At 38.2% G+C, this 24,675-nt stretch overlaps 1 protein-coding gene across 4 annotated transcripts in view; it reads left to right on the forward strand.

The window, feature by feature from the left end:
* Positions 1–24,675, forward strand: part of acot7 (acyl-CoA thioesterase 7) — a 72,143-nt gene that overhangs the window by 21,361 nt on the left and 26,107 nt on the right. For 2 of the 4 annotated variants that reach the window (XM_053503157.1, XM_053503155.1), the window contains exons 5-7: positions 869–983; positions 2,336–2,350; positions 2,684–2,770. In XM_053503157.1, coding sequence (XP_053359132.1) covers positions 869–983; positions 2,336–2,350; positions 2,684–2,770 — 217 coding nt within the window. The remainder of the gene's footprint in view (positions 1–868; positions 984–2,335; positions 2,351–2,683; positions 2,771–24,675) is intronic. The other 2 variants (XM_053503158.1, XM_053503156.1) reach the window with 1 other exon arrangement.

A 24,675-nucleotide genomic window follows, 5' to 3' on the forward strand; every position in this document is an offset into this window, starting at 1 on the left:
ATTGCCATCTTAAATAGAATATGCCGGTGCCATTAGGGAATAAAAACTCCACTGATGTGAGAACCTGGTCATTCAGTACATTCAGGTTATCAGCTGACATTTTATTCAATCATCTTCATTAAATGCTTTGTCCTGGTCGGGGGTGCGGCAGATCTGGAGCCTATCCCGGGAACACTGGGCTGGATTATCGCCATCTTTAATACTGAGAGCATCTGGAAGGCTTTTTTTTTTGTTTTTGAGCTGTCAGCATTGCTCACAGTCTGACTAACAAGGTCATATGATTCTCCAGGACACGCACACTCAGCTTTTTAGTGACTGTTGAGTGTATGAAGGGGGTTATGATGTTGTAATGACATTATATAATGTGTTAATGTGTAGGACCTCAAATTTAGGCTTGTCTTAAACTCTCCACATTCATTAAGGCTGTGCCCAGTGTAGGTCTGACAGAACTGCAACCTAGTGTTGTCTGCTGCTGTAGCCCATTTCAGTGTGTTGTGATGCTTTTCTGCACATCATGGTTGTAAAAAGTGGATATTGGAGTTATCATGTACTCAGCTTGACCTAGTCCTAGTTCTCACATTGCCATGGTTTTTAAAATCAAAGAATGTTTTTTTGTTTTCACATCATTTTGATTAAACTCTAGAGACTATTATGTATATTGTCTATTATGTGTATAATTTTTTTAAATTGCCCATCATTAACTGAGGCAATTGACCTGTATCTTCTATTTTTATTGCTACTGTCACATAATTGGTAGATTAGATAATTGCATGAACTTGTAGGCTTTTCCATTAAAGTTGCTAATTAGTGCATATGGTTAATGTCTTGTGGTCTAGCAATATGACCTGCTTGTATGTATATTTTTTAGTACTCCAGTTCTGACCAGGAAGAGCTGGGTAAGAAGAGGTATGAAGCTCAGAAGCTTGAACGGATTGAAACAAAAGAAAGGAATGGCGAGATCATTACAACAGTTTCACTTCCTGGTAAAATTTCTCTTTTATTTAGACAAATACAACATATAATACAAATGAACTGCGTCATTTATGATTATAACAGTCAGTCAATAATGCTTATTCACAGCTGTGCTATTTATGTAGAGCTGATGTGTAATTAAGCTAATACTTACCTCATTCTTAAATGTATGCATTATATTGTTTTTTAATAATTAATATTTATTGCCTGGTCATGTGGTCTGACTATAATTGTGGCCTAAAACTGCATATTTCCATAGTTTTTTAACCCATGGAACTTATCTAATTATCCAGGATCAATGATTAGTATTAATTATGTAACACTTAGTTCTGACCAAGTAATCTGATTGGAAGAGAGGCATTCCATAGAGTGGTGATAATAGCGCATAACAGCACTGGGAAACTAAAAAGCAATATCAGATTCAAGGTTGTGCTGTTGTACTGAGTATCATTATGGGCTGTGCCCTCGTGCCTATAGGCTCATCACAGCCGTGCTGATATTCAGTACAACAGCACTCCCTCTTGTGTGATATTGTTTAAATATAAGACAGCTTCATATTTGTTTTACAAAGTAAAACATTGACCGTTTTACACACTTTTCAGATGCCTTTGTCGAACCTTGGTATGTTGTTATATTGTGTTACTTTTATTTTTTTTACAAGCGAGAAATCAGAATCGTTTGAAATATTCATTTTGTGATGATTGCACCAGATAATGTTTTTTAAAATGAAAACCTATGGACAGATTAGTAAATTATGAATTAAGTAGAAATGTGAGTGGTTTGTAGTTTTGAAACTGTAAAAAAAAAAAAAAAAAGTCAATGTATTGTTAAAGCAAACTGCATTTCGGCGTAGCGATAACAGAAAAATCATTATGTCTGTCAGTTGTTTGGATTTTAATGCAATTTGAATATCAATGAGAGATGATAAGGGGCACAAATTATTCAGGCATTTAGACAGTTTCACCTTTAAAAAAAATATTTTTTATTCTTTTGTACTTCAAGTTTTGGAATTCATTGCATGTTTAGTAAAAACCAGATGAAGTCAAATTTTGGAGCAATTAAAAAAATGCTTAAACGCTGTGGGTTCAAGTTCTTGTTGTATACATTTCTATCTTTAAGAAATTTGAGTAAATTCAATTTGACATAACATTCATGTACACTTGCTAATGATGGACTAAATATGTGATATGTCTTCTTATGTATTTATGTTTTTTTTAAAGGCAATAGCATGTTTAACAGGATACTTTGTGTTTTTCGATCAACCCGTCTTGTTGTATATTTGTTATACTTGTGACCTCGATTGTTACTCTTAAGAGTTTGTCTAATGATGGTTTTCTCCATGTCTTTTTCTGGGCACATACAGAAAGACAGACAAAAGGTGTGTATCCATTTTGCACTTAAGTACGTATCCCTAGAAATTAAGTAAAAACCTTAATCTTAGTCCAGGTTCTAGCTCCCTATCCCTTCTTTATTATGTCTGCACAGGCTTTTCAGCAGTGAACAGATGAGTTAATTTCCCCTGGAACACAGAGTATATTTATCTTAATCAGTTGAGCAGTGTATCTAGTGTTTCTAAAGATAAAATGTAATGATTAATTGAAGAAATACATGGTCTTGTTGTAAATTGAAAAAAAGGATTATGGCGGGTTATTCGGTAAAATTTGAGAGTAAGAGTTGTGTGTGTGTGTGTGTGTGTGTGTGTGTGTTACAGAACCTTATACTGTCGGATTCAGCCAGTCGAGCCTCATCCACCTGATTGGTCCTTCAGATTGCACTCTGCACGGCTTTGTACACGGCGGTAAGGAACTCTGCAGCTCCGACTGCACAACATTTACTGGCTGTTCTTTGAACCCTGGCTGAATGTTTTAAGAAGTCTGAAGGATCCAGTCTCATCTGGTTCAGGGAAAAGGAGTTTGTTTTCTGGAACAGGGAAAAACTGGGTAATAATGTGTGTGTGTGTGTGTGGAGGGAGAATGAATGTATTGGAACAGGCCCATCATGTCATGGAGTGTAACTTCCTCAGTAACACATACATGCACGAAGCGAGAAATCAAAATCGTTGACCTGAACAAGTTACATAAACACAGCAACATCCACAGCAGCTCAGGCATGCACTCACAGCAATCCTAATGAGAAAGAGACAAAGAGAGAGAGAGAGAGACAGTGAGAGAGAGAGAGAGAGAGATGCTAAACTGATTCTAACATCCAGTATTTGTCTTGTAATTGGACATATTTGCTTCTTAGTCTTAGTCAGCTTTGTTTTTGGACATTCTGGATATTCTCACTGTAGTATACTGAGCTGGATCCAGACCCGTGTATGTCACTAATCTAATTAGCAGGACCTTGGTATGTGAGGAGAACAAACATACACACTCTCTCTCTCTCTCTCTCTCTCGCTCTCTCTCTCTCTTGCGATCGCTGTCTTTTTCTCTCGTTCTCTTTCTTGTGTATTCAAACAGAACAGTGAAGAAATAATAGAGTGATGATCTGTGGGAGTGTGTGACAAGACAGATGAATGGTGTCAGGATAGGAAACGTGTGTGTGTGTGAGCTAAATAAAAGTGTCATGACTCAATCGTGAGACAAAATTTGTTGCTGGAATAGCACCTGATGAAATGCGAGCTCGAACAGGAACGGCAGCGTGTAATTCTGTTCAGATGTGCATAAACGGGTCATATTTTAGCACCATGTAGTCAGTTGTAAAATTGACTAGATGACACAAGAGGAGCGGATGCGCATTTTAATGCTTTAATAATTGCATTTACTGACGTTCAGTGATCACTGTTGCCTGAAATACAGTTTGATATCCACTGGTGTTACTTAAATTCTTTGTTCTGATTGGTCAGCTGTTGTTGATTCGTTTTCTAGAACAGCCAGCTTTGACAGCGGGGCGAGCTGTAAGGTTTACATTACTAATCTGTTCTCATCTTTTTAGTATCAACTTATTAGTAAAAAGGTGTTGAATGTCATTTGCAATCATTGTCATGGTGAGGTTTTCTATGAGCAGAGTCTCCCACACAACCTGTGTTTGTGCTTTATGGTTTTATGGTAACATAAAGGCTTATTTTTTTTTCCGTCTTATTAGCTTTAAGGGAAAGAAAATTAAGTCTGGTAATAGATTGCCTGTTTATAGCTGCTATCAGGTAAGCAATAATAGAAACAAAATTCAAATGCACCTATGAACAGGTAAAAAATATGATGTGTTGTTTTTAATAAATGAACAAAAAAAAGGTTAATACTGTCAAATAATCATCTGTGATTTGCGTCTTGCTGCGCTTCAGCACTCTGTCGATTATTTTCCATGACTTTTTGATAGCCAGAGATGGAGATCAACTTCAAAGCAGGATGTATTTCCTTTTTTTTCTGTCCTGTGGGAACAAAAAGCACATTGTTGTCTCTGTCCTTCTGTGCTGTTCCTTTCATCAATAAAACATTTGAGAGGAAAAAAAAAAAGCCTTTCCAAAGGCAGTTCGACTATCACACGTCGAAACAAACTACATTATGGCCTAGTGATGACATAATATATTAAAAATCATTGTGTATGTCTGTTATTTGAATTTTCATCTCTTTGGAATAATAATGAGAAAGCATTGGCAGTTTCAGCTTTTAAAAACAGACAGTCTTTTGTGGACAGCAATGACCAACGTTTTACATGTTCTTGTGTGCAAAGTTTTGATTTTCATTGTGTATTTAGTCAAAACTGGATGATGTCAGATTGGAGATATTCTTTTTTGCATAGGTATATTAAATAGAAAACCTTAAGAGTTATAGAATACTAGAGCGCTGTGGGTTCAAATCAAGGCGGGACTTTACAGAGGATGTGGTAATATCTCCCTGCCGAGGTTCTGTAACGTGCAAGTGGTGTTGGTGAATGATTGTGTGTATAGCTCCCTAGTATAGAGAGAGGTGTATAATTCCCTGTATAAAGATGCATATCTTCCACAAGTTGGGGACGAGTTATTCATTGACTTTTAAGGATCAGGTGTTCAACTTGCTGAATGTTTAAGGGGAACAATTGGCTGAGATCGTCATTCATGGACGTACAGCCTTCTTTAAAATGTTAGCGCCATTCAAATGTTCTACTTCGGTAAAGAGTCTCATCACCATACTGAGCTTGAAGTCTTCCGTGAATGTCAATCAGTTTTATGGCTTCATTTACCAAAAAAGTCCTTGTTTGAATCGTAACTCGTGCTGTCAAGCATTTATTCCCCAATAATTTTTGAATGTGGAATTTCTGAGTTTGTTTCGGGAACACGCTCAGTGTCTCCATTTTGGGCCGTTGTGGTGAGTGTGAAGACTTGCTACTGTGAGACTTGCATATGCTCTGACAAATGTGTGGCATTTCTGTTACAGTTTGTGCCACACGTTCTCACCTTCATGTGGAGAATATCTCTGTTGTATTTTGAGCATAGCCTTGTTAACATCTTGGGAAAGCTCAGAATATAATTGTGACAAAGATAGTGGAGAGGGTGCGGCTCTGCATCAAAATGATGCTAAACCCATAGATTGTAACAACCATATGCTTGGAATCTAATGTAGCCTTATTTATAGAATTGCAGTTGAAGAACATCAGTAAAATGTAACATTTTGAAAGGGGTGAGCAAATTATAAATTCATTAGCTACTCCGGTGGGAAAGCCGAACTTGTCCGATGTGCTTCCTAGTCCTCTGATTTGGCTGGCTGGAAATCTAATTGACTCAGCTAGCATAATATGTTAAAATGCATGACGAGATAGTTAGGATTAAATTAATTCCTGTGTGAAAGACTGCTTTGGTTTATGTCCTTTACATTACATCATTATCCGAGTCATTTTGCTTGGTTTCATTGTTTTTATATCCATCTGTGTTCCTGATTCTCAAAAGATATATTATCTGTTTAAACTAAGGATAATTTACTGTCATCTGTTCTGCCATCATGCCACAGCTGATGTGTGTGGTGCAGCAGGTGGTTGGATTTGATAGTGTGCACAATATTTACAGCACCAACATTATGGTAGTAAAAAATTGCCCATACTCTCTATGTGCAAGGACAGCATACTTTCTTTCTAGTCAGTTTCTATGACACTAGCCAGTCACCGGTGTCTTTGAGTTTAAGTATGTAAAAGAAGTCAGATACTGCTTTTATCTTTAAGTGTATAGCACTGGCAAGTGACCAATTGTTTTCTTTTTCCGGGTTGGTAAGCATAGTTTCTTGACTGTGAATAAAACAGCAAAGTAAAAAAAAAAAATCTGCTCATTTTGGGCACCAAGTATATTGATTTGCTCACCCCTGACATTTTTTGTACATTTATGAACAGATCTGTACAGTACATCTTTTCTGCCAGAGCGCTCTTTTAGCTGCTCAGCTGAATGCCTAAACTGAATTCTAACCCTTTTGTTCAGTTGCTCTGTCAAATGGCTAAATGCAAAATGTTGACCTCATGATCTCTGTGGTGACAACTATAAACCTATTTTTAAATGTGAGACACTCCACTATTCCTGTGCACTGTATACATGAGTTTATGTTTCTCTCGTTCTCTCTGTAAAAGCACTAGAGAAAATGAAGGGCTCAATTACACCATCACATTAGTGCTGTCAGGAAAGGGGAGCATCCTGGAGAGAAGACGTCGTAGGCTGGATCTGTCATCTCTAACCACTTACTGTCATTCCTGTTTTCTTTTTCTCCGAGTACTTTTTTGGCTAAAGTGACCTTAACGATGTTGACGCGGATCAATTCCGATAATCCGTTTGACCTCGCCGAAGACAGGGGAGAGACAAATTGAGCTGTTTTGAGGTAATTTGATTAACGACTGGATGGAGGACAGAAGCGTAATTGGGTTGTTAAGAAGTGATGAAGTGAGGATCGGAATAAAATTGTGGCGAATAATTTGTATATAGTCATTATTAGTTTGTAGTCATTTATAAGTAAAGCTTTTATCACCTGGTCAAACTAACCTAGTTGTAGCTTGTATGTCCCTGTCAACCAGTGAATTTACAAGCACGGGATTGTGACCGTCACCTTTCACCTATTACTCCCAAAATGTAACCACATCGTCCCTCTAGCCAAAATGGACATTTGTACCAATTTCATATAATTGTTTTGAGATGTAGCTTACCAAGTACTGGATGAATGAATCAGAGGTCACAGTGGCTCTTGATTTCGACTTGTTACTCCCAAAATGTTACCACATCATCCCTGTGGCCAAATAAACATTTGTGCCAGTTTGAATAAATTGTCTCATCGCTTTCCTGAGAAATAGCTTGCAGGAATGAACTTGAGGTCACAGTGATCTTCATCTCTGACCTGGAAACTGTACTCAATTTGTCCTTGGGGCAAAGTTTATGTTTGTGCCAGATTTAAAGAAATTCCCACAAGGCTTGCACTGGTTCCATAGATATTGTGTTCACAATGAGACGGACATGACGTAATAGTCACATTTACCCCCAAAATCTAACCAGTCAATGTTTGAGCTTAAGTGGACATAAACTTTTTGAAGAAATTCCCTGCCAGCATTCCTGTGATATTGTGTTCACATGAATGGGAGAGATGCAAAATGACCATGACCTTTACCAAAATATATGGTGGTGTTCATACTATATTAGCATGAAACTTTTCATGCTTGAGCCCCACTGGGCTTTAGCATTTTCTCCATTTTGAAGAAAATCCCTACTGTGATATCTTGTTCAAGAACGGGATGGCCTGGGATAGACAAGAGGTCAATGTGACCACCAAAATGGAGATGTGTGCCAATTTTAACGAAAGATTGCATTCAAATATAATGGGTTGGAGGTAAAGTCTCAATGACTTTGACTTTTGGCCATGGACCTACAAAATCGATCGGCCAAGTGGACATTTGTGCCAAATAAATTCTCACAAGGCATTCCTGAGAGATTGCTTTAACAAGAACAAGATGACTGGCTGGACGGACCTGAAAACATAATGCCTCTGGCTACAGTGGTCACAACAGGGAGGTATGAAAAGACATTTTACTTAAAAATAAACAGGGTGGGGTGATGCTTCTTTTGAAGCGTTAATCCTTTTGTACTGCAGAATTCTTTCTTTCTTAATGAATGACATGTACATTTTATCAATTGTAAATGTTGTGGAACATAATCCATAATTTCCTGATATCGCTTGCATACAACAACAGTAAACACTTAGTTGTGTTTTTGGTCTTTCCTGAAGTTAATAAGATAAAATGGCAGCTGTTTTTGGTAAGAAATATTTTTTGTTCATTTATTTTCTATAACGATTATCCTGTACAGGGTCACAGGAGGTCTGGATCCTATCTCAGGAGACTTCAGGCACAAGGTTGGGTTCACACCGGACAGGGTGCCAATCTGTTGCAGGGAACATTCAGACACATTTATTTACCCACTATGGGCCTGATCTGCATGTCTTTGGACTGTGAGAGTAAACCCACCAAGCACATAGAGAACATGCAGTCTCCACGCATACAGACGCTGGAGTTACCGCAGGTCACAGAGTTTCCTGTGTTGAAGAGCTTCAGGTCAGGTTATCACAAAGCGCTCGCACTGGAGACTCATTCCAATAATGCTGCATCCTAAAAGGTATCAGAAAACGGCCCTATATTAGTATGCAACTTTTTCAAATCCATCTAATTGGAGCGTTCGCTACACAAAGCGCTGTTACTATAGAAACTGTGATATGTCAGAAGAGCACATTAGGATTGAGCCATGATTTCTGAGTTACAGCCAGCACTAAAATCAGAGCTGCTGTTACAGAAAATTAATCTGATCAGATTAATCGGATTAAATAATTTAACACCGCTGTGGCATAATGTCTTTTACTGCCTTTAAACCAGTTGTTTTCTGCTTTAAAAGACAAATCATGAGAAGAAAAAAACGAGGTTCTTTCCAGGACTGTTATAAAATGACACAACCTCCACTTTTAGATGAATAACAGCTTTTCTGTGTGATGTGAAAGTGATGAACTGTGTAGCCCCCAATTCTGAAAAACAACTTTCACTAGGAATATTCCTAACAGCGTGACATTTAAACACAAAGAGAAGACGTTTTTACCTTAGCGTTCGCAAGAGAGCGACAGATTGCTCGGCGTGATGGAATGTTGCTTCGGGTTCAGGGTTATGGATTGAAAGGCGGCTCGTTTTAGGCTACGGACAGACCGGAGCAGGAAAAAAATAACACATTTCCTCCTCTAAGCTTCTTAACCACAGCTGAGTCTATAAGCAAGGACATCTGGCGCACGCACACAGACACACAAACATACAGTCTGTTTGCTTGTATTTTTATTCTATTTTTCACTCTTTCTTTCCCTTCTGCACTAGAATAAAAGAAAGTGGAAAGCAGCTTTTTTTTTCTAAAGGATCACAGAGAAGGAAAGGTCTTTAGGTTGGTGTGTGTGTATACGTGTGCACGTAGCTCTCGGCAGCCTTATACTGTATGCAACACGCATACGTCCACACGTTTGGTTTCGCACCTTGCTAAAAAGGAACGAAACTGTCATCCCGCATCTCTCCAAATTATTTTTTCCCCTTCTTTATCTTGCTACAGTATCACTATCACCCTCTTTCATATCAGTACATTATATCTCTCTTTCTTCCTCCTCGTTCTCTTTCACTGTAGCAGGATTAGATGGGGGTGGGGGGGTGTGGGGGGCTTTAGCTTCTGTGAAACTCGGGCTGATTTCCAGGGAGGAAAACAGCATGCGATTTGAATTAAACCGAAGAAACAAGCTGATGAAAATCTGTTGCCTTGCAAACGCATAGACGTGTAGATTAAAAAAAATAAAAATTCCGTGTGCAAATAAAACCTGTTGAAACGATAAGCCGCTTCAAATTTGCATTATTTATTAGGCACGATGTGCAGCATGATGTGCTTTCATGTCATTATTAGTCCGAGGTGTAGCCAGGAATTAATTTCAGGGGTGGTGGGGATGGGGAAATATGCAAAATAATTGCATGTTTACTGCGTGATCTGAACAATTAAAAATGCATTAAGTAGAAGTATGGACCACCAACCGATTTTAGCATAGTCATAATAATAACCAGGTGATCTTCATAACGGTTTTGTTGCTGAAAACTAAAATACCTTTTAAAATCAGATCTATTCTCCTTTTTTCCTCCTTCTGTAAACTTTTACTATTTTTTCAGCTGTCATGTTAATATCCCAGAGCACATAAAATATGATAACATTTCACTGATTATATAAGGGTGTGGAGAGTTGGTTAGTGCAAGCTTTTTCTTTCTCTCCTTCCATTTTCCTCTAATAGTTGAGCTAAAGTTTGCATCGGCCGAACACAGAGCATCGGCACGACAAAATCATACAGATCCAGGCTCTCGGTTACAGTTCACATCAAAATCAGAACGGAGAAATAATGATCTCGGTGAGTTTGACTTTGACAATGGTTGGTGGTTGGCTGGTTTGAGGATTTTAGGAATAAATCGAAAAGAATTCGAATTTTCCTGGCTTTTACGCACAACAGTATCTAGAGCTTAAACATAAATAATGGGCAAAGAAAAAAAAAAAGAAAAAAACACCACCACAAGTGAGTGGCAGTTCTGCCTGTTAGAAATGAATTGTTTAAAAAAAGGTCAGAGAAGACAGGGCTTCAGGTTCACAGGGAGGCAATAAAAATACAACCGTTTACAACCGTGTTAATCAAAAAAGCATCTCAGAATGCATAAAACGTTAAACATTAGGGCAGATGGGGAACAAGAGCAAAAGTCCAAATTGAAGGTGGTACTCATCATTTCATCCAGAAAGAGGAATCTGAGTGGGCACAGCCTCACTGAGACTGTGTGTGTGTCTGGACAGAGAGTCTATTATTAAGCCTTAAACGGCTGCATAAATGCTTCAGGATTTTAAGGATTTCAAAGGATATATTTTTTTGGCTAAGCTCTTCTAGAAATAATTACACGGCACAGACAAGTTGCATCCATCATTACAGATTGTGTGTGTGTGTGTGTGTGTGTGTGTGTGCGCGCCTCAGACTTGAAATCTGTTTACAAATATGCGATTGCTTCTGTAATCTGAAAATAGATGTAAAAGGAATCATTGCCAAATCAACACATTGAAGTATTTTAAGACTTAACACCTCATTTTTTTGTCCTTCCAACTGAGTTGTTGTTTATGTGGAATAGGTCCCAAGTACAAACAAACAAAAAAAAAGTTGTTTCAGGCTGCCTCATGTGCGATTACCCCCCCCCCCCCCCCCCATTTTATTATGATTTTTTTAATTTAATGAGCATCTGGAACCATGAAGACAATGTGGAAAATATACGTAAAGTATCTAACTCTGGGGGCCTTTTGTGACAATCTTTCAGCACCTGTTGCCATGGTAACACTTCATTATAAAGCAGGTCGGTTCGAGTCTTTTGATTATACTGCTATGATTAAAACACTGGGGGAGAGACAGAGGGATGGAGGGGGAGAGAGGGAAGGATGAGGGAGGTGTGCGCTTTTCAACAGCGGAAGTAGATTTTATTTACAAGCCGTAAGTGCTCACTCTTTGCTCTGTGTCCTGCATTAACACCGAAGGAAATGCAGTGGGGAATTATGGAGACAAAATAGACTGCGAATGAGATATACACTATTGGATAATGACTCGGTGGAGAGGAAGACTCTTTTGTCATCTTAAATGGCCACTCTGTCAGTTCAGTGCATCGTGGGAGGAAATTTGCGACTAATAGTAATCAAGGATACGAGTTCTGCCAACTGGACTGCTCGGTATTCGGTGTTCTAATTGGACATCATGTGTGCAGATCTTTCTTTCAGTCCATTGCATCACTTATATATTAATATATATATATACAGTATATTTATAAAACTTCACAGGCAAAGCCCCATGAGATATCGTGGCCTTGCCTGGCCTCAACCTGGTCTCAGTTTTTTTCCAAAAATACTGACCTTTGTTAACTCATGCAACAATGCAATAATGATGACATTAAGGGGTTAGCTGGGTGATTTGGAAGCCAATATCCAGGCAATTTGTAGTTGTTGTGTAACTTCATGTGCGTTTATATGGAGCACTAATAAGTATCCACCACTTACCAAGGCGTGGGAGCGAGATACTATTTTGTAGCCATGACTTACTAAGGTATTGGAGTGACACACACACACACACAAACGGAATCACTCCTCTAAACAGATTAATCTCAAACAGCCATTACACGCGCACACGGATATACACTTATATATTAATACCTCGCTCATTAAACAAGTTAAAATTCTGCTTACAGACCAAGTTACTCACAATCCAAGGTTCCACTGTACTATGCTGTTGCCTCGACTTACTAAGGCATGGAAACAAGATACTAGAGTATGTTGTGGGCGCAACTTATTAAGGAGTGGGAACGAGATACCATGATGTGACCACGAGTTATTAAGACATGGGGACAAGATACTATGTTGTAGTTATAACTTAGTAAGGCGTGGACATGAGACACTATGTTGTTGGTAGATAGTAAATAGTATATTGACCTACTAAGGTGTGGGAATGACATACTATGTTGTAGCCATGACTTACTACGTTATGGGAATGAGATACTATGTTGTAGCCATGACTTACTATGGTGTGGAAATGAGGTACTATGTTGTAGCCATGACTTACTAAGGTCTTGGAATGAGATAGTATAATGGATGACCATGAGATACTATTGTATGCTATGGCTATGGTGTGGAAATGAGATCAATCATGTCCAAGATGTGACAGGATGATTGTGGTTTTAGAGTTATACCATGTGTCAGTAAGTAAATAAAGGTAATCCTACATCTATATTAACAATTATAAACGAAATAAATTCAAATTTGTTTATAGTCTACAAGAGGCTGAATGCTATGAGGTTCTTATGGCTATTTCTTTTTCGTCTTGTTTGTCTAGAGGAGGGGATTGAACTTGTCACCGTACTCTAGGGAGGTTTGTGTTATACTTTGCAAGCAATTGAAGATAATTAATAAAATATACAGTACATGATGCCAAAAAGCTTTTTGAAGTAAGGGATAAAACAATTGGGCATGCAGTTATGGAAAAATAACCAATATAATTGGTCGATAATGATTGCTGTTATTTACTTTTTTAATTCCCAGCATGGATCATTTTTGTTTGAAAAACATTTGCTATTCTTTTTTTTCCCCAGTTTTAGACCCGACGTGTTTATGTTATTCTCGGTCAGCTGGCTTAAGATATGATGCGTTATGCATTCTAAGATGCTTGAATGCTATTCATGGTTGTAAAGAGCTGTAGTCTTGTTAACTAAATCCTTCGTGTCAGCTTGAACCAATGCTTGCTGTTGTCCTTTGACCCACAGTCTACATTCAGTGTGAATTTTTGAGACTGTTGTGTGTGTGAAAACACTTCCCGGAACATACGCAGTTAAAAGAAAAAACACAAATCAGCCCAACAGGCATGACCAAAACCAAAATCATGGAGATCTCATTGTGATGTTTGATGTGAGTATTAGCTGAAGGTTTGTGCTGTATCTCCATGATGTTATACACATGTGATTGGCTGATTAGATAATTGCATGAATGAGAAGGAATACAGGTATTTCTTTTAAAGTGGCCAGTAAGTGTGTGTGTTTAACAAATTACAATGAGCACATCAAGATTCACATGCAGTTTGAATTACACATGTCAGTACTACAGTATCAGAAAATTAATCAACTCCATCTGACCAATCAAAATTGACAATTCAAAAGTGGACTGATCTCAAAAAAAAAAAGGAAAACTTAACTTTAGTATTAAAAAGTGATGAGTTCAACTTTTAATGACAATGTGTGATGAAATGCAAAAATTTTTTTTTTTAAATGATAAGATACAATGATTAAAATCGCCTGTAACCATCATTAGAGTGAGTCACTGAGAGATTTTCAGTTCCCTGTACCTCAGGCAGGAGGAGGAAGATTGAAGGAGCGTTTAGAAATTTAATAACGATGTTCAGCACCTGACCATGTCATCTCTCCTGGAAAAGTGCCATCTTGAAGAGTTTGCATGGATCTTTTTTTAGTGCGTGAGAGAACGTTTCAGACCATTAAAGCATGTGCCTGGGCATAATTTTCTTCAGAACGCAGTGCTTGATAGAGCAAATCAGCTTAAAACGAATTTGATCATAACAGTAAACTAATTACAGGTCAATTTTACTTTACCTCACTACGTTATAGGACACCATAATGGATAAGTTTAAGGCAGTGTGAGGGCTAAGTAGTGCTTTTATTAATGTTAAGCAAGTTAGCATTTCTGAATGTTTAATGAGCGTGAGAGGGAGAGAGGGAGCGAAAGAGAGACGGTGTGAAAACATTTAAATGATAACAGTCTCTGTGAAAGAATGTTTGCAGAAAAAAAAGGTTGATAAGTACAAAAATTCGGATTGGTAGTCTAACCAAGATTACTAAAATATCTATAATGAATGTACAATTTGATTTTTATTCAGTAAGTACTTGCAATGGAAGTTTTATTACAACCTGGGATATACACCGGACATATCAAGCACAGTTGCAGAAAGAAAAACGCACTGCTACACTGTATACTGGATGACTGCATGTTAATATACTCGAAATTTTCGCTAGCTACACTATATGACTAAAGATTTGTGGTTTTCTGAACGTACGAAGGTGAGTCAAAAATTATTCACACTCTGGCTATAGGATTCATTTCAAATGACTTTTAAAAAAGACATACATTACATAATTTTTTAAGATAATCTCTTTGCTTTTCAATAAACTTTCTCCATTTGTAGACAAGCATCCGTATTCCTTCGTTAAAAATGTTTCAGACTGAGCTGCGAGCCACGAATGCACTGTCTTCACTTATTCATCAGAAGTCCTTCGTCCTCGAAGGGCTTTTTTCAGGGAACCAAACAGGTCAAAGTCCAATATAGCAAGATCAGAACTATAGGCAGGATGCCATAAAACCTTAAAAAGCAAGGTTTTTGCAGAGTAAAAACAGTGTGGCCAGAAGTTCACAGTTGGACGTTCACACACAGCGGTGACTGGAGTAGACAGTAGCTTTGAATGGAAAGCACTGATGAGACGGTGCGGCCAACAGAAGTTTTTATATAACCGGAGTGCGGATCATTTTTGATTCACCCCCGTAAAACCAATATGTGCTTTTTGAACATAATTGTTTGTCTAATTTGTTCTCCTTTTCTGTTATAATAACCTCCAGACTTCTGGTATGGCTTACCACTTCATTTTATAGTGCTATGGAGATTTGTTCATTTAGCCACAAAAACATCAGTCAGGTCAGGCACCAGTGTTTGGCGAGGAGGCCTGAGGGTATTCCAGTTTCTCCTAAAGGAGTTCAGTGAGGTTAAAGTCAGGGCAGGACTTTCAAATTCTTCCACTTCAACCTTGGCAAGCTGAGTCTTCACAAGACTCGTTTATGTGCACAAGAACATTATTATACTGGAGGAAGTTTCTCTTGGTTCCAGTTAAGGGAAATTGTAATGCTACAACATCTTATACAACTGTGTGCTTCCAAGTTTGTTGCCGTAATTTGTGGAAAATGTGTGTGTGATGGTCAGGTGGTCATATGTGACCCAGTCTGTGAAAACCCTATTAAAGTATTTTTTTTTTTTTATGATTCACTGGTTTTTGCATAAAATCATATGTAGTAGTATCGACAAAATCGACTTTAGCTGGGTTTTCACAGACTGGGTTATTATAGTGTAGCAGCCTATAGCATAATTTGTGTTTGCTAGACTCTTGTCTTTATTGATGTTATTGATGTCGTCAGGAATGATTCAGTTTGTTGTTGAATAGTTGTTGAATTTAAATAATGCTTAAATTATATATATATACGTGGGGGTGGGGTACGATCATCCAGACTCTGCTTTAACTGGTCCCAGATGTGCTCTATGAGGTTCAGGCCAGGGGACATTAATGGCCATACCATATGAGGCACTCCAACTTCCTGAAGTCATGGCTGTGACAATTCTGCCACGATGTGATGGAGCATTATCACCCATGAACAGAAAGTTGGGAGTGTGTTGGCGGAATTGCGGGATGATGATGGGTTCTATGATGTCTCTGAGGTAAGAACGTGCAGTGACTGAGCCATGTACAATAACCAAATCTGTTTTGCGCTGACTGGTGATGCCTGCTGAGACTGTTGCACCTCCTCCACCAAAGCAAACCCTGGGGGCCATGTTGACCTCAACATATCGCTCACCTCGCCTTCTCCAGCAACGCTGACGACAATCATCAGTAAACAGGACGGTAGACCACTGCTACATTGTCCATGTCACATGGTCTTGTGCCCACTGCAAACCTTCACGGCGGTGTCTTGGTGTCAGTGGAGTCACCTGCAACGGTCATCTGGCATTCAAGAGAAAGCGGTGGAGTCTGTTGCGAATGGTTAGTCTGGAAACCCTATTACCCCTCGCATCTCGTAAACAGGCCTGCAGCTGTGTGGCAGTTGCATAACGATGTCATAGTTGTGCATAGGTCCTTAAGTACTGGTCATCGTTGCGGTCTGTCACTCGTTGGGCTCCACTCCTGGGTCTGGCATTAACTCTGCCAGTAGTTCAGTGTCTTGATGCAAGTCCGCTGATGAGACCATTACATGGAAAACACAAATTAAGGTGTGTCTATCACCCTAATACAATTGCCTCCCTATCCCAAAAATGTCTGAAGTAAAACAAACACCATATGTATGACATCCACTAATTCTCTCACAAAATCCCTAACTTATTGTGAGTACTGTATATATATTCTTATTGGTTTTAATTTAATAGTTCCAAGTTTTATTTATATAGTGGTTTAAACAGTGATCATTGTCAGAAAACAACTTTACAGAATCATAAAAGTTCTGGAAATTCGAAAAATATGCGGAAAATGTGACTATTGACTATTGACAATAGGAAGAAACCTTGAGAGGCACCAGATTCAACAGCGACCTCATCCCTCATTTGGGTGCTTTGCAGCTTTAGGACCTAAACTACTTGCTGTAATTGATGGAACCATAAATTCTGCACGCTACCATAAAATCCTCAAGAAAAATGTACATCAGTTTGTGACCTCAAGCTGGGTTATAGGGACAATGATCCGAAACTCACCAGCAAGTAAACAAATACAAAAATACGGTTCAGGTGTGGCCTAGTCAAAGTCCAGACTTAAGTGATATTAAGATGCTGTGGCATGATCCTACACAGGCCATTCATGCTCGAAAACCCTTCTGTGTGGCTGAATTGAAACAATTCTGCAAAGAAGAGTGGGCAAAAATTCCTAAACAGTGATGTGAAAGCCTAATTGTCAGTTATCACAAATGGTTGAATGAAGTTATTATCGTCAAGGATGACACAACTACTGTAATTATTGAATGTGGGGGGCAAATACTTTTTCACATTAGGCCAAGCAGAAAAATCAGAAAAATGCTTTTTCATACTAATACAGTATATAGCAATTTTTCAGCATAATAGATAACCATGTGTGCCTACAGTTAGTAATTTCCCAAAATGAAAATCTGAAAAAGGTTTTTGTCTCATTTTGCTGTAAAACTGTTCATATGCTTAATATACAGGGTTTTAAATCAAACCATGGCAATAATATTTTCAAATGAGAAATGTAAGTCACAGCAGAGACTAAATCTATAAATCTGATCATTTTATTTACCACTTTAGGCAGCACTAATTTACGGAAAACAAGAAATTATTAGTGAGAGTGTACTGATGGTATGAGTCAGCTTCTAGACACAGACACTGCATGAGTTCCTGCAGGGAACTGTCTGTATTTAAAAGTAAAAAAAGGTACCCACCACTTCACTAGTGTTCACCGAAGTACTAAATCTCCTCAAGCTCTTTCTGTAATAGACCCTTTAGTGAATCAGGTGAGTACAAACATGACAGATGAGTTCAAAAAAAACGCAGGTGGAAACTTCACAGTCTCCCTGTTTCAATTTCAAAGTGTTCTTATCCATCTCTTTACAAGGCTTTCTCACCTTTCCCTCGCTCGTTCCTCATTTTTCACTCAGTCGCAATTGGCCAACGCGCTGCCTGTGAGTCGCTGGGAAACTTTCGCCAAGAAATTGCCAAGAGACACTTTGGGAGGTGGTCTTTGGGATTTTTTTGGGGTGTCACATCTAAATTAAGGGGATCTCACTTTGAGATGAGACTCCATGGGTACAACTCACACTCACACTAGAGCGCCGACTTGTCCATACTTGTGGAGTATGGGGAGCTTTATAAAACGAGCAGTCACGAATCTGCAAAATGAAGGGCATTTGTGTATGAAAACAGTCCGACTGCAGTGAAAATAATGGCACATGAGTATTATTAGCTCACAGAAAATCTACTTTCTTTCTTTCTTTCTTTCTTTCTATTCCTGCAACTTTAACCAAATTTTTGTTGTTCCTTCTTTGGCATTTGAAGTGTGTCTTCTGCTAAGATCGAAAGAAAAGGATTGTGTTTCAGTCTTCACTTGTGTATCTTCACAAAGGTGCAATATTGCACTAACAAGTATGTGGTAAATCATGGCTGTGATTTGGCGGCAGATGACCACAACCGTGCTGTTATTAGGTGTACCTGCTTGATTGCCAATGTATTATTGCTTTCATACAACAGCTTTTTTCTGACTCGTTCTTTCTTTCTTTCTTTCTTTATTTTCTCAACTACCAGAAGAAGATACTAAAGAATTCATACTCACTTTATAACATGTCAGCTTGCTGGCTAGCTAGCTATGAATCATTAAGCTGTGTGTTCCTGTTAATGGTGCATCTGGCAAAATCGCCAACCCTTTTTCAGTGGAAAGGCTTTCATATGTTAATTCAAAGGTAACTATGAATGGAAGGGAAACAAATATATTCAGTTTTGTTTTTAAAATCTGCCCCATGCTTTGCGGAGGAGCCAAGGATAGGACAGTTAATGACATTCAATCCAACCATCATTCATTATTAGTACTCCCAGATTACGTTACACATACAGTACAGTGCACATGTCTTGGGCACATGCAATTAATTGCTGTAGAGCAACAATGTCATCACAAAAAGTTTCTCAATTCAAAAGTAAACAGTAATTAATAAAACAATGTCAAGAATTGGCGTGATGACCCTTTGCTTAACATATAGTCTCAGGTACAGTTTATGCAAGAAAGTTTTCTAAGGAAATCATCTGCCTATTTTTACTGAACATTCTGCAGAACCAGCCACAGTTCTTCCTTTTTCTGTTGGAATGCTAATGATTAGAAATCAGAATTGTATTTTGTATTATCTTAATTATAAAATAAATAAAACTTCTACAGTACTGTACGTACATCGACTAGCATTACTTCCATAAGCATCTATTACCAGATATATTAACGTTACATCTGCAACACTGCTCTCAAAGCAGAAGTACATTATCATTGTAGGAAAACAGTGCTTACCATTGCATGCATAGTCCTTGTGACAGATTTCACAAATCACATTCTTCATGTTAGGATTTTCCTTTGTTGGTGGGTTAGTTGTATCATTTTTCCTAAAAAAGCTCACATTTGGAAAGCAGCCATTTTCCCAGAAAAATTGTGTAACAGGTCATCGTCAGCCATTTTAACAAACCGCATTGAGAGAATGTCAGCATTATACACTTACTCATTGCTCAGATTTTATTCATTGCCTGTGTTTAACATGACATGCTTTAGGAATTTTTCATTATTAATATCTATTGCTAATCTATTGCTATAATTATTTCAACCGATCATCAACTATAAGCGCCATGGTTTTAATCCTGTATTGAAATGAATACTTCTGGAAACAAACAATAATGGAGTGATACACACAGTGAAACTTCCCACTGTGGTTACAGTACATATAAACACTCTTGGAACATCGCTTGGCCAATCAAATTAGTGGACTGAACCCCCACTTGCTGTATAAAATAAACTCGGAGACCTCTTAAGACCTCTTAAGAAGTCTTGGTGGATACCATGGCCATGTGGAGCTCATCCGTCAAATGCTGAATATGGAGGGAGTGAAAAAGTTCCACGAATCCAAACAAGCTGAGACTCTACAGGAACCTCAAGTTGAGTTCCTGACTTCTTGCAGAGGTTTGGCTGAGAAGTCTTCCCTTGGCTGTGTCAACCCTGCCGTCTGATTTCAGCACAGAACCTGATGAGCTCCCTGGGCCGTCCTCTGTCTGTAATGAGATCACTGCTGCGTCTGATATTCTCAAGTCTCTGACAGAACAGTTCCTGCTGTTCCTAAATCTACTGAAGGGACTGTTTTTTTTTTTTTTTCTGGCTGAGCTAAATTTGGGGGAATATGGATCTGCAAGGTAAATTTTGTATTTTGGGAACCAACTTTTAAAAAAAGAATATCCAGAGATGTTGTACAGTTGCTACTGAGGAGATGTACAGTATGTAGTCACGTAATGTATTAATCTTTAAACTGCTTAATAATAGTCTAATTACTGTCTGGGAGCAATTAAATGGAGATTATAATTTATATGAGGAGACATATAAATAGAATGAATGTCTCAGGGTTAGATGGGCATAGTTCCTTAGAAAATAAGGAATGGTGAGGATCCTTCTCGAACATCTCATGTCTTTAGGATAGACAACTACTCTCTCCTTTGACTGTAATGCCAAAAAAGGTCATTTGAATTGAAAGTATGCATTATACATTTACAATATAAGGGACAACCGTAACTGCTACTGCAAGCTATTTGTGGAAGAACATTTTATAATGTGGGTACTGCTGTGCTTTTCTCCGCCGTGCAGATTAATGTCATGGCTGTGAGTGGCAAATCAATACACATTCAAACGGAATTCATGGCTTTGTCAAATCCACATACTGCCCAGTAGTTTTTATGCATAAATTGACATCAAGCCTGCACTGACTATAACAACAGCACATAGCTAATGACTATATAACATGCAGTCTTGGATACAGCCCAAGTGCCCAGGACTACAGTAAATGACTGCTGAAATTAGCTCATAATTACAGAAGCATCATGAGAAAGAAACTATGCAAAACACTGACTGTCACAGTTACTGGTAAAAAAAAAAAGGGGAAAGAGTAAAACTCTTCTGGTTGCTCTACTGTAATCTCTCTGATCTTTAGGACTGACTGACCACACTGGTATTTAAAACTGATCCGATCTGATTTGAATCTGTTAAAACTGGCAGTCCAAATCTGACACTATGTCGACCTATCCGCATTGGTTGCTGTGGTAACGAAAACAGAGGCTCGCATGTAGCACCATATTTCCTCATACTGTATATCGCCCTGTTTTTGTACATTCCGTACATACAGCATTGCCATACTGAAATTTCAAGGGCGTGGTTTTACAATTTCCTATAAACCTGAAAGGGACCTGCTGCAACCTCCTAAAGCGTAGTTTTTACGGAATTATAATTTTAAAACAATAAATGATGAATTAAATTGTGTAAATGCTTAGAGGTATTTAGAAGCACACAATAATAATGAATGAAGTTAAATCATTTTTTACAGTAGAATTTTAATGCATGTGTGCTTCAAAGGCTTGAGCCTCCACATTGCGAGAGTTACGTAATAGAATAGAGCCGTCCAGACTGAGACACCTGTTAAGGAATCTGATTTGAATCTGATTTCAAAACAACCTCTGGATGTGGTTCAATCAGATTTGCAAAAATAAGATTCAATGTGTTTTTTTAAGACACATGAAAGCAGTCTAATTCCAAACTGATTCCAATCTGGATATGTCAAAAATTGGGGAGTAACTGGCTGTTGGACAAAGGCCTTAAGTCAAATCGCTGAATAACTGGCTAGAAAGTTACAATACACCATAGAGAACTAAACCGGTTTCCAGTGTGTGTATTCCTATAAAACATATTAGCGTCCTAATTGAAACACAGAGCAAGTAGGACAAGCAGGAACTCCAGATGACTCACGCTTTATATCACCATGTTTGTAATACAAAAATGCAGAGGAACAGGCAAACACCCTCTATTTGTCACTAGACGGTTATCATGAGTTGTCTAGCTAAACAACAACACGATGGGTGAACATACAGAATCCAAAACCATGGTAAATCAACTGACAATAAAACACTTACTGGAAGTGAATTTAGAGGACAAAGATTACTTCTTAAGCAAGAAACAAAAATCATAAAATATTATAGTATATCACTGATCTCTTCAATCTTTGAATATTTTTTTACTCTTTGTCTGTCACATTGTAGTAAGGCTTCCTTTCTGCCTAATGTTGGTGCACAATATCATTTGATGTATCTGTGCTGGTGTCTGATTTACAGTATGCATGCAAAATTCTGATCATGCACTATAGCTCTTACTTTATAAAAACATTTAGGCTTCCACATCGTATCATATCTGCTCCTCTTTCCATATTTAGAAGCCAAGCAATAGATTAAAGCCTTGTTCTTACCAAGTAGGCCACAAAGGCACTTGGCCAGTCACTTGAATACTGGAGCTCAGTGTCCCTGTCCGATGTCCCTGATTGTGCCGGTATTTTTATGCAGCTGGTCCAGAACACAGCTTTCAATTTATCTAAAATCTTTTGAAGTTTACCCATGTTACACGACTGCTGTGTTTGTTTTCTCTAATGGTTTCCTATAACCAATACTGAACGATTTTAAATTCTTATTCTAGCTTAGAAAATCTTGTCTTCTACACATGGATAGATAGATAGATAGATACATACATACATACATACAGACTGACTGACTTTAAATCCAACAACAATGCTATTTCAAATATAGAATATTATATAAAAAATATAGTTAAAGTTGCGTAAAAATAAACAAGGTATACATAAATGCTTTTAGTATAATTGCACCATATAAGTGGGATCATTATAAAATATGTTGTATATCTTTGGGAAGATTTCACACAAGTGGAAGGTGGAGGAAAAGGAGCTTCATTATTAAACAACACCCAAATAGACATCTTGTTCAATTATATGCAGGTGAAAATGTCATGGAGTTGTTTCCCTGACAGGCACGGCATGCAGGATTACACAAAGCTGTCCCAGTGAGGAAGGTAAGAGAGAAGCCACTGGGAAAGATTGCAGGATGACCTGAAAGCAGCTGTAACAACAGATAACACTAAGCAAGGAAGCCTCTCTGTTTCCTACACCTTGTGCAAAACTCTTCGGCTTAAAAACAAAAAACATGGAAAACTGATTCTTTCAACATAATTCAGTCTCTTTTGGAGAAAGAAGATTTTTGTGTCTTTCCAAGAACAGCACACAAACAATGAACAGGGCCTGGTTCTCTGCAACAGTTGAAAGTGCTTGCATGGTCTAGCCATTGTTCTGTTTTTGCTTATGGGAGACTTGTGAACCCATGAAACGGACCTTGTGACCTTGCAGAACTGGGGATGCCAAAATGTATAGGCCTAAACTGATCCACTATGCTGCAGAAAAGCTAATCACTTTTTAAATTTAAAGTGGATATACAGTACTTATACAGTACACTACTCATGTATCATCAATTAAACAACACAAACATGCCTGATCTTCTCACTGTGTTTATTAATGTATCAGCACTGATTCCTGTTCCTGAATATGTGTTTTCCAAGTAGACAAGCGCTTGTATAAGTCACTTTCGATTCTGCCAAAAGAGTCTGCCAAATGTCGTATGTGTAAATTTAAACGCAAATTGTAGAGCATCCAGAATCTAGATAGCGGTTTACGTAAGACATACCATATTACATTTGTAATTCACAGATGGAATGACCTTTGGCACACCAGCAGATTTCAACAGCATGGTTATTGATTTCTTTAAGCGTAATGTATGCGATGCTCTACGATGTGCAAGGCATGTGCAAATGTGCGCCCTTTGTGATCTGTATTCAGTAGAGAAGACCAGATGGCGAGAATATTGCACTCTTACTGTGCTGGTCTATTTTGTGTGACGAACAAGCCATGGGGAGATTTCCGTTCACATCTGCCATTGTTTTATCGAGGTTTAGAGAAGAACCCCAGTATTCCACCTGGTCTCGTGAGTGAGGAGGCCACAGGTTTTAAGGACTACTGTATATCAATGTATGCAAAGACATAATATAGCATTCGTCATTCTAGAGATATTTGAAGGAGTACGACCATTATGTGAAATGTACTCTGTCGTTTGATGTAGCCTTTCTGTTTATTGGCCTACGCCAGGGGCGCTGATAATCATTTATCGAAATAGCCATAATAAATACCATGCTAAGTTTACACACTTGGAACTGACCCTATGAACCATATGTTACAACTACATTTTCCTGGAAAAGAATATTCAACTAAATGCTGCATGATTTTACATCATATTTTTTTTTGTAATAAACTTCTTTTGTATTAAACAAACATTGAATGGTATAAAAAAATTATATATTCCTTAAAAATATACCACAGCTTTTCCACGCAATGTTGGGAGGGGTGTGACTCACTCGGAGGACAGCACTCTTTTCATTTGTGTGAGCTCACAGATGCCTGTGATTGGCTGTAGAGCCATGATGGATGTGAGAACCACACTTTCAAGTGGCTTCCATCCCTCCCCTTTGAGAGAGCTCGGCCAACCAGCTCTTTCTAGGCTCCCAGCTGTGAGAGGCTGAAGCATCACCCGGGATTCGAACAATTCTGGATGATAGCGTGAACACTTTACCACACTTTCAAAACATTTAAGAAATATAGCAGCTTTGAATAGACAGTAATCTTTAGTGCTATTGAGTCCCAATTTAAATAAAAACAAATCAACAGGCTATCTATGAATCACAGCTGTAATGCGTACTGCATAAGAAATTGTATAGTGGTTTATCTTACTAGCTCAGGTCAATCAATATATCTATATATAACCT

This window comes from Clarias gariepinus, chromosome 9 (genome assembly GCF_024256425.1).
Source record: "Clarias gariepinus isolate MV-2021 ecotype Netherlands chromosome 9, CGAR_prim_01v2, whole genome shotgun sequence".
NCBI classification, from domain to species: Eukaryota; Metazoa; Chordata; class Actinopteri; order Siluriformes; family Clariidae; genus Clarias; species Clarias gariepinus.